Below are 11,810 nucleotides of genomic sequence, written 5' to 3' on the forward strand. Positions count from 1 at the left end.
GAAGGGGTGGGGGGGGGGTCAAATGGCACATCAGTAGGGCACAAGGAATATGTGTGCGAAATTTCAGCTTGCTTCCTTTTTTCGTTTGGGCTGTAGCCCTGTCAAAGTAAGCGAAAACTTTTTTGAACAGCGATTTTATAACTTTAATACCTCCTCCCCCTGATGGTCCAGGGGATTGCATTTTGGCTTACGGCGTCAGGGGTCACTAGATATTGAGTATACCAAAAATCAACTCCGGGGGTCTTCATGGGGCTGAGATACAGAGGGGTGAAAAACCCAAAAAAACCCAACTTGTTCTGTCGTGTAATCTTGTTCTTGGTCGCTTTTATTTTTTTTCGTCTTTGGCGGTGGATTTTCTTCTGTTGGCTGCTGACGTTTGGTTTCCTTGGCGGGGCGAGAGGCTCCCGCGTCTCGTGATATACAAATGCTTTTAAAAAAAACTGTACACACATACAGGGTTTACGCAACATGTTTTATTAATGAGAAAAATCTACAATGGAATGTATTTACATAAATTATTTTAATTTAATACATAAATATCATATATGGTTCATTGAATAACATGAAGAAACTCAGCTCAAATTCGTCAATGTAAACATAAATGCAATAAATACACGGAACACAGTACATCCTTTAGTTTTGGCGCCATATAAATATTAAAAGTTACTAGCCATAAATCATGTTTGAAAACAATTGTCAATGATTGGTCTGAATTTACATGCTTTCTTAGCTTAGAAAATTCTTTAGATTTTTAAAAAATAACTATGTATAATAAATATAATTTACGCAGTTAATAAATTTACTCTTGGCAAATCGAGGATTTTTTCACAGAAGTGAGAATGCGCATATAGTTTTTGTGATTTACTTATAACATTAGCTTTTTTATTTCTTAATGATAACCTTATGCAGATTTATATCGCCATTTTCGTTATTTGCAAAAAAAAAAAAAAAAAAAAAAGAAGCCTTAAGTTAAAAAAAGGTTTGAGGAAGCAAATGTTCGAAAGAAAAAAAAAGAACATTTAATATAAAAAACAATTTTACGCAACTCAGTTGTTAATAGTTACGTCATCTATTTGCCATTAATTGCTGGAATTCAGTTTGATAGAATACAATTAAGCATTAAAACTAACGTTTCAATTTTTTGTCTCACTGAAGCTATTTTTTATTTAATAGAATCATTTGAAAAGCTTCACAAAAGAAATAAAATTTGAAATATTTTAAAACTGTCTCGTCTGCAACCAATGTTTACGTTTTTTGCAACAATGTAAATATTGATGATAAACATGGCTCACAGCCAGGTTTTACAATAACTATGACCCCATAAATAATAATGATACGCAATGAAAATATCGCATTGAAAAAAATACATTGATACACCAATATACTCCGATTCCAAAATATATTTCCATATTCAAAATTTATAGATCTTAAAAAGTCACAATTGGATGGCTCCATTGATTCAACAACCTGTTCATGAAAACATTTGTTTCATTTTCGAACCTTGGCCTAGTTCGATGAGATAAATACTTATCGTAAAATAGTTTAATTGTGATCTGTGGGTACTTTAATAAACATCATATATTTCTTCTATTGATATGGAATCTTTCTTCATTTTGGAATGAGGCATTTCAGATACGTTTGACATAGGGATGGGAGGGGACGGTTTAGAGTTCAAATTGTACTGAAGTCTCATTCGATACACAGATCTCCTCATCAAGTCAGTTACCTATAGAGATAAAAAGGAACATTGTATGTTATTGTATTACATATAAAAACGTCCCTCTATAAGTTAAGACAGAAATATTAAAGTTATTCAAAAATAATAATAATAATAATAATAATGTCGTTGTAAAATAATACCAAAATCAGTTGAATAGTCTTCATGGTATAGATGACCACAGAAGAATAAAAATAGATTCTATATTAGGAATCAGGGGCGGCAAATAGGGGGAGCAAGAGGGTGCGGTTGCACCCCCAAATATTTTGCACAAAATATTAAGAAATCGGGAAATTCAATTCACATAACGCGCGAATCAGTGATCATATGCAATAATTAAAAAAAAAAAATCTGCAGACAATCTTTAGTAAAAGTTGATGAAATTCGAGACCTGTCCAGACAAAAGCAACTGTTTTTCGCTATTAGGGTAATAACTTAGAAATTCCTGAATCATTTTCAGAACTTCCAGAATAAAAAACAGATGGAGAATAAGTTTGTTTCAACTGAAGAAGAAATTTCCTCATATGGGTTAAATGCCTCATACTTTTAAGTTCAGAGTTAAGATGATGCTTCTGCTTCTAATGTGAAAGGGCAGTGCACAGGTGTGACTGGCCCGATTTTTACGAGAAGTTCCGTGGTATTTTGAGTTCATTGTTGCGCTTATATTTTAAATGTACGTTCAGTTAGTGAGTGAACATTGATTCCTTCTGTTAAGAGGCATATTTTAGCAATTCAATACATTGTATACTTTCATGGAAACTTCTTACAAAAGACACGCTATTTTTGAAAAAAATTCGTGCATCAACAAATACTTTTGTTGGGTTTACTTTTGTATTTCTTTAACTGAGAGGTACAAAATGGTATTCAAAAGTTAAAGCTAGAACTCTTGATTGAGCTCCTATTAAGAGTTTCTTGTTAATTTGGAATTATTAGACCCATTTAAAAAAATATTTTAAAAAGTGACAAAAATTCACATGATGATGCAAAGTACTATGTTTGGCTCAATATTTTGTATCAAATAATAGATTCATTCAGTTTCTAATGAAATTAACACAAGATTTAGTGATAAATCTAAGTTCAATATTATATGTGCAGGTTATTGAACAAGATAAATAAAATATTTCCGTTACATGTAAAAGTTGTTGAACGAAGCAAAAAGAATTGTTTTGTGAAGAGCCAGTGTACTTCAATGATGAAAAATGAAGACTAGAGCACAAATTTTAAACTTGCGTGTTTTTTCTAAAGAGAAAATTTTTAAAGATGCATTTTCTAACATAACTTTGTAGCTTCAATTATTTTTCGCCGATTCCAATCAACTCAGCTGACTGTGAAAGATCATTTTCGTGTCTCAGAAGGTTAGAGATTTTTTTTTTTTTTTGGTGCATGATGGCATGATGGGACAAGCAGGACTTTCATCTTCAGCTATACTGCCAAGAGCATGCCACTGGACATTGACGGAATATAGTACCAAGATTTCCTTTTTTTCTGGATTCCAAAAATCGAACATTGAAAATTTACTTTAGAAACGGCAGTGTCAAGATCTTTTCTGTTACAGTTTACTATAAAATAAATTAAAAGCGTGGAAATTAAAATTTGAACTTCTTTAATGACCTTACTTAAAAAAATGTACTGGTATTTTATTCCATATTGAGAAAATTCATGTTTAAAAAACTCGACCCCCCAAATGAAATGTTGAAATGCCGCCCCTGTTAGGAATGTTATAAAAGAGAATAATTTTGAGTGATTACATTTTTACAGATAAAGATATTTTGATCTGCACACACACACGCACACTAAAGCTCAAGTATCACTGTTCAAAAGGGGTCTTTAAAATTTAATGCAAGTTTCCATTGTGATGCAATTTTAATATATCAGTGAGAAATAGTAATGAGAATGATTGAAATATATTTTGGGATTAAACAACATATTTCGATATCATACAAGCGTCTTGATGTGTTTGCATTAAGACGTTGAAACATGTGCCACCGCTGCAAAACATGTTTTTTCATCACAATTTGTTTTACGACATTTTCAAAAAATATTTAGTTTTTACTTAGAGGTATTTCACAAAGACGACTACTTGATTATTTCAAGATAATTTTAAAGACAAATTAAAACTTTTACTGATTAAATTTTAATTTTTATACGATTAAAAATATTTTCTGCCTCAAATATCTCCTGCACCGAAAATCAAAAAATGTCCATATCCTTTATAGCAAAAGCTACCTAGTTCTAACTCATTGAGTCTTGTCAGCAGCCTTTGGAATGTCCGAAAACGGGAAGCGTCTTCATTTTGCCTCTTCTTCGATTTTTATGAAGGATAAATGTCATCTTAAGCTTCAGTTAAGAATGCGTGCTGTATCACATTTTACCGTCTTCTACCACCCTGGGTCAGGGAAGCATATGAACAACCTTTACTCAGCTAAGAACCTTGTAATAGTTTTGGGACTTCTGATTGCCCAGCAGACGCAAATGCGTCGGCCATATTTTTTCCTCACCCAACGCATGAGAAGATTCCGTTCTTCAAAAGTTCTAGCTTCACTTTGGAATGTTTTTAATCCCCCGACAACTTCGAATAATGTTTAGAAGATTTTGCTTCGAAACGAAACAATAAAAGAGCAAGCAAAACATGCTATAAATTGTATAAATTACGTGATTAAATGGTAGCCAACAGCAGTCTCCAATATTTTACATGGGCTCTAGTAAAATAAATGTTGTTTATATGCGTCAGGCAGCCTCAGACGGTGAATTTAATGAGTGGCATCAGGGTCTATGGTAGCATAAAAATACCTGGTGAGACGAATTATCTAATGCACATTCAGTGACGATCGATCGAATAGATTATGCGCACTTGAGTTCAAAATGACCATGTGGCATCAGTGTGGCGTGTGAGTCAATGATGAATTGGAGTTTTCTTAAAATCAAGACCTTAGGCACACCTTTGATGTCTTGAAGCATCGTTCCACGGTGTTATACCAAAAGAATCTGCATCTGAATTTGAGAGTTAGCAAAATGTTAAAATGTTACAGACTTGATAGGAGGATATGGAACCAGCTAATATCTATCCACTAATCATAGTCTGCAACATTTATTAGTTTAGATTGTATTTTGTTTTTTTTAGCTGTTTCAGTGAATTTCTTTAGTTGCAATGCTTGTTTTTTTTTTTTTTCTAATTATTGCTTGTTGTTTGAAATAAGATGCTGTACTTGCTTGCAACTTAATTTGACAATTACGTCACGACTCGTGGAAGAAAAACCGAGTTAACAGACGGTCATAGCCGAGTTAAAATGCCACACTGACTAGCTACCTACCCTACTTTCTTCACGAATAAGAGGAGATCGCCAGCTGTCCATGAGTTGCTATTGGAGTGCGTTGGATTCAAATGGATGAAATGTTCCGCGCTGCTTCGCTGGTCAAATTGGAAAAAATTTAACGATGGACAGAAGTTATGACAAAAAAGGTTACGTATTCTTCTGTTTAACTAACAAATTCAATTTCTAAAGTGAAGAGCGTAATTTCATCCGAATATCGGACAAGGCGCTAGGAACTATTTCTTTCGCTCGGCACCAGCTTATTTCTCCAATGTCAAGTAAGTTTGCACACAAGAATAGAATTTATATGACAAATGAGTGAATGTAACATAATATGTGGATACTGAAGAATCTTAGGACATATATGTTAAATAAAAGGGATTACTCCTAATATTTCCAATACTTTTTTTATTTTAAAAGTTCAAGTTGTTGGATATATGACTGCTGTTGAATATTTAAGCTGGACCAGTATGATCAGAAATAAAACTCTTTTGGAGCACGTGGCGGATTAACACAAGAGTCGAATCACACCGAAAGTTCATTACAGATGAAAGAAACCAGTGAGCTTACTTTTACTATGCTTACTTTTTCGATACCAGCTGAGCCAGGTATGCACCTAATGGTTTTTCAGTTTTAATCTGTTTACTTAATTTTGCTTTTGTTTAGTTTATCCTTAGTCTTGCTGTAAATTTTTGAACGCAAATTCTTAACGTCTTTAATTGCATTGAAATTGAGTAAACGTGTATAAATAAGTACAATTTTTATTTGTATTAGTGAAACACAACTGCTTTGTAAGTAATGACGGTAATTTGACTGCATATGCTAGTATGATAATTTTGACTTGTAACTAAGAGTATCATCAGTTGATTTGTGATATTTGATCTGGTGTCACATATCAGATGCTGACCCTTGATTAAACAGTTCGGTTTAATCCAGTAAGAATAATGAGCTTTCAGATCAAAACGGGATTATACTCTGTCCGGTTTAATATAATAGGCGTGGAATAATTGACCGTAGCATTAACATCATTAAATGCGCAATGAAATGCACAACTAATGATATCAATAACACTAATAAGAACAGTTGCTACATGTAATAGATCTTTAGAGGTATTTTTGACTTTTGAAATCAAAAGACGGTGCGATTTTATTTGCTTCTTTATTTATTTATTTTGTTTTCAAAACTTTAGAAAGCCATGTTTGAGCACTTAACAATCAGAACTATGTAAAATTTAAAGTTTAATAAAATCAAGAAACTTTTAGAAAACTTAAATAATTTCTTTATACAATTAAATTGCTTAATGTTATACACATTTACTACTAATGCCGTAATTGCGTTAACTTTAAACTTTATTACTTGAAAAGAGCTCAAACATTTCATTTTGCTTAAAATTCTTCTAATAATTTGTTGAAAATTTATTTAAGAAAATTTATTTAAGAATTTTTTATTGATTTTTATTGGAAAAAAATAAGTACGCAAAATACATACAGTTTTTGTTTTTAGGAATATATAGTATTATACTGTACCCAGTCTTTTGTTATTAACTGTGAGTGTCGTTGTACAAGTGCAGTTTGAGAGATCACGTATAGCCGTGTGTCGATCAGTTGCAGATTATAGAATTAAGAGTATTTTAATCGAGATTTCCAGTCCGTGAAAATTAGTTTTGTTACGGAATTATTATACACATCAAATTTTGAAGAGCCTATTATGTTCGACATTTCCAGTCTAAAATTTTACTTTGCTCAGAAATTATTGTATACTTGAAATTAATTTACATTGCAAACACTGAAAATATCCGTTTGAAAGTTTTAAAAAGATATATAATATACACTGTAAGGTTAATCAAGAAACACATTTATGCTATGTGTAAATTTGAGTTATGCATTTGCAAAAGAAACAGCACAAAAAAATTAAAGTTGTACGAAGGAAGTTTAAAAAATACGTGCACAACATTTAATGAGCAAAAACCTGAAAAGTAAGAATTAAATAGCAAAAGATTCGAAATTGAAAAGGGATTACACGAAAACCATGCAGTTATTTTGAAAAACAAAATTAACACTCGCACACACACTTGAAAAGGCTCATCTTTTGTTAAAGAAGTAAGTGAAGCAGTTTTTAACGCAAAAAAGTAGTTTTGTTTCACAATTTATTAAACAGATATTTTAAAAATGCATTTGAACTAGTACAGTGGGTAAAACAACTTTGTGCTGACAGACGGAATAGGTCGTCGATTGCAAATGCTCACAAATTAGATGCAGCCAGATACAAACTGTAACTCGTTCTAGCTCATGTGTCGGGACTCTTATCTTCGCATTTCTTATACTGAAGTGTTGGAACATCTATCGGCAAGCGATATGATGTCTAAAAGTTTAACTGTTTTGTTCAGATAAATAATTCGCGTAGGGGTCATTACAAAGAAAGAATGTTACGTACCAGAGTTTTCACAGCCGAATTCCGAAACATTTGAATTTTTTCCCTCTAAAAATATAAATAAGAGTTATAGATAATTAGAAACTTTATTATTCGTTTATTAACAGTGAAATCCATCCATTCTATCCATTTCAATGACTAAAAGTAGTACTTTTGACTGAAGGAAACTACCCCATTGTAATTTAACTCATTTACTATAGATAGCACCACTATGTAGTCTTTAGCTACAACCATAAGGTGCATTTTGATGATTGGCTATAAAAATGTTAAAAATAACGAGCATTTGTCACAAAGCAGATGTTTGTGTGAAAAGGTAATGTGCATTTATAAATATCATAAAAGTAAAGAGTTAACCGCAAATTAGTTTTTACTTAGTGTTTTTGTAACCTTTTTAGAAAAAGATAGGATAATGAGCGACTCTGATGATTTTGAAGGTTTCAATTTATTAGAAAGTTTTCCCGATGAAGGTTATGATGTTTTGAGTGATGGAAGTGATGTAATTAATTAGTACAATTAACAGTTTGTGTGCTAACTTTTTAATAACTTTGTTACCTATCTCCCCACACAACTGCAGTTGAAAAAAATAACACTATGACCACACATTTATTTTCTGCATAAAGAAACACTGGATATTTTTCAACTTGTTCTCTCCCCCCCCACACAAAAAACCACAAAAACAATAAAAAATAAAAAAGCGGGCTTTAAGGGGTCAATATGCAAATTTCAACGATAGTAAAAGAAAATAAGCCGAATCAATCTAAGAACTAAAATACCTGAATTCTAAGATTGGAAAATCCTTAGATAATGACACAGAAAGTTTGAGTATTTTCCACATTAAACTAAGAACTTCGAGGAAACCAGTCGATTTGATCAATAAGCGTGCAACTTGCTTTTAGAGAGCACCTACACTGGGGAACTATATTAATCCAGCTAAACAGATCTGTTTCTGAATACATCGAAATGCTTTTATTCTAAGAAGAAAAAAACAATAAAGTGCGGAGAAAGTTTCGGAAACAATTTTATCACAGCTAATTTTGTTACGCGTTGACGGAAAATAAAGAATTTACAAAAAAAGTATTTTTTTAACGATTGTTTTAGTATGTTTCATTATGTAATTTTGAAATGCCACATCTGGTATACGATTAGTTTTTAACAAATAAAATTTATTTATTTCAGTTTAGGAAACAAAATAAATATTGTTAGCCACACGAAAATTAGTAGTTGAAGCAGTTAGTTGGAATGATTTGAGCCATTTTTATGTCTAACACTTTTTAACTTTCTTTACCAATGACTGAAAACAACTGGAGATTGAACTACAAATCATCATTCTGTTGCATAGTTGCTATTTTCAGTTATTCATTTGTCCTCTAAAAGCATGCTTTATCAAAATTTCTTTCTCTTAGACTTAAAATATTAACATCCACGAAGTTGCATAAAATTCTGTCTTACGAAAAACCTTTGCTACTTTGTCTTGTGGTTAAAAAAAAAGATCATTTTGTGAGCAGAAGAACTGAAATAAAAAATCTAGCCGAACAAACTGCAAAGTTAAGTTAACTCCGAAAGTTGCATGTAAATTTGTCAATCGCTTTCAATTTTCTGGATTTTACTTCGTCTGAAGTGGTTTTTAACTATCTTGGCAAACAGCTTTTGATTACAGAAGATTTTTTTTTAAAAATCAACGTCTTTTTCAAGTATTCTAGAGATCCCTTTCATATTTAATTATTTCTTGCTTACTTTTTTAATTCAACATAATTTGAGTAATATTAAATTAAATGCTGCATGTTCCAAAGAAGTTTTTAAAAAAATCCTTGAGTATTTAGTTTTCTTTTATAATCTTCTAAAATATGAAGCCTTAGAAGTTATTTTACTATTTTTTGCAACCGAAAACTTTAGCTTTAATATTTACTCCAGTCAATTATGGATGGATTTTGACTTCTATTAAATGCCACATGTGTTCCTAAAAAATTGTATGCAAAATTATTTTAGTACATTATTCAAGAATGCAGTTAGCACAAAATAAATATATAAATAAATAAATAAATAAGATAAAATAAAATAAGGGATACTAAAAATATGTTTTAGCAGCGGACTGAAAATTCAAATTCAGTAATTATGCTTCAAAAAATACTTTCCGGATCAGTTTCTAATTATCATTAATCCATTTTAGTACAGTGGAACCCACTTATAGGAATATCGGTTAACCCGCTCAATTTAATAAGTTTTCATTGTACCAAATCTTTGAAAGTAGTCATTTTGATCCCGGACAATCCGCTAATTAGAATAATTTTTTGTGGCATATTGGCTATTCCATTAAGCGGGTCCGAATATATGTGTATTTTTAAAAGAAGCATTAGCTTGTTTAAACTTGACTTCACCACCTGACTGAGTCTGGATGTTTTTACATCATTTTCTGAAGAAAACCACTTTTACATATACGTATTCCTTCAATCAAAAAAAAAAAGTCATTCGTGGTCCCTGTAGGTTCAAAACTAAGAAGATATGTGTGATGGACGTGACTACATTTGATATTTAAAGTTTGCTAGCACAAATTTTTGAAATTTAGGAGTGCACTGGAATTAACAGACAGGAAGGTGAAACTATCCTTTAACTTTTCGACAAGAACAAACTACTTACGGCTCACACTTCTTAACCTTGTTTAAACACCTTGCTTATTCAGTAACTGTAGTACGCTTGAAAGCTTACTCTGACTAGACAACCACTGTAGCACAAGTAGAGCTATCTATATTTACTATCTATCTTGAATGATATGAGGAGATAACATTTCCGGGCTTATTGGCCGTGTTCTAATTGGAGTAGAAATTCCAGACGTTTCAGCTTGCTTTGCTGCAGCCATCATCAGTGGTTTGAGTTTGGTGAGACTGATTCCTGACTTCGGTGGCTCCGCTATTTAAGCAAACTGCTGCTAAGCTGCTGGTCCTGATTGGGAGGCGTTCTCAAGCCGCTGGTGGAATAAGGTTCCTGACTGGATGAGATTCAAGCCGCTGGGTGATCCTGGTACCTGATTGGATGGGATTCACAAGCCGTGGTGGCTGCCGGCTTCTAATAAATAACCTTTAAATACAAGAGCCACCGAAGCCAGAAATCAGTCTCACCAAACTCAAACCACTGATGATGGCTGCAGCAAAGCAAGCTGAAACGTCTGGAATTTCTACTCCAATAAGACCACGGCCAATAAGCCCGGAAATGTTATCTCCTCATATTGACGCCGGCCGTGAAAGCCTTAAACAGGATTTATTTTGAATGATGTTCCTTCAGAACAATTGCTCTTCAAATACTGGTTTTATTCTCTGCATTTTTTTTGAATTCACTTTCATACTTCCAGAAAGCATATAATTTTCAACAGATGTATAAGCATGCAAAATACAAAAATAAATCACTTAACAGTATTGCCATTCTTTATCAAAATACTTCATGCAAATACAACCACCACATGAAGCCAATCAAGCCACATTTCTGTAGCAGCATGCAAGACAGACCTACAGCTTCATAGAAAGAAAAGGTCTCACAGCTCCACGTTTCCTTGATCCATTCACTCTCATCTTGCTCAGATGTTCAGAGCGAGTGGAGCGTCGCCAGTCAGATGAAGATGTGACACTTCTTTGTAGTCGAATCCTCTGAATGGAGCGTTTCACTAAACCTTGAATCTTGCAAAAAAAAAAAAAAAAGTAAAAGCAAAGCAGTTTTAGAAAACAAAAATTAACATTGAAAAAAATTCAAAGAGTGTAAAAAAAAATGATTAAAACATATTTGAAAGTTACTAAAAATCATTTGAAATGTACATATTTTTTGATTTCAACAGTTTTCAATCTACTTATTATTTAAAGATATCCCATTCTCTTTGTCTCTATCCGTAACTATAGCACCTTTGGACTATACACCTCTCCGAGATTGAAACTGGTTCTCTCGGATTCAGAACATTCAGAGGAAGATATATATTTAAACCACTTTTACTCCTGTAGAAAGATCTCAGTTAAAATATATGCGATCTCTGTATCCGCAAATCATGAGGTATTGTTACGGGATGTCATTCGGATTGCGTCCAAATTTGGTAATACATTGCCATTTTTGTCGCCGAATTTTAAAAGATTACATCAAATCCATTGATAAATTTCAATAAACCGCCGAAGGAGACTCTCACAGAATAGTCACAGAGCGCTAAGCCAGCTGGGGCAAAGTGACATGACAAACAAGATTCTTAACATCCGTACTGTTGACACGTCTAATGGTCAAAGAAGTCTGACTGCGGATGGGATAGTCATAGGTTCAAATCCCGACTCGGGCAGGGATGTACATTATGGTTCTTTCTTTGCGTGAATGTGTTGTTGTGCTGT

At 32.7% G+C, this 11,810-nt stretch overlaps 1 protein-coding gene across 4 annotated transcripts in view; it reads right to left on the reverse strand.

Moving 5' to 3' along the window:
• Window positions 1-459: 459 nt before the first annotated feature.
• LOC129220288 (calcitonin gene-related peptide type 1 receptor-like) overlaps window positions 460-11,810 on the reverse strand; it is a 141,088-nt gene continuing 129,737 nt past the window's right edge. The window contains exons 14-15 of one of the 4 annotated variants that reach the window (XM_054854675.1): window positions 10,986-11,123; window positions 460-1,726 (exon numbers count right to left, since the gene is read on the reverse strand). In XM_054854675.1, the coding sequence (XP_054710650.1) occupies window positions 1,565-1,726; window positions 10,986-11,123 (300 nt within the window). In that variant the 3' untranslated portion in view covers window positions 460-1,564. Of the gene's footprint in view, window positions 1,727-10,861; window positions 11,124-11,810 lie in introns of all 4 variants that reach the window. The other 3 variants (XM_054854681.1, XM_054854680.1, XR_008580458.1) reach the window with 3 other exon arrangements.

Source organism: Uloborus diversus, chromosome 4 (genome assembly GCF_026930045.1).
Source record: "Uloborus diversus isolate 005 chromosome 4, Udiv.v.3.1, whole genome shotgun sequence".
Lineage (NCBI taxonomy): Eukaryota > Metazoa > Arthropoda > Arachnida > Araneae > Uloboridae > Uloborus > Uloborus diversus.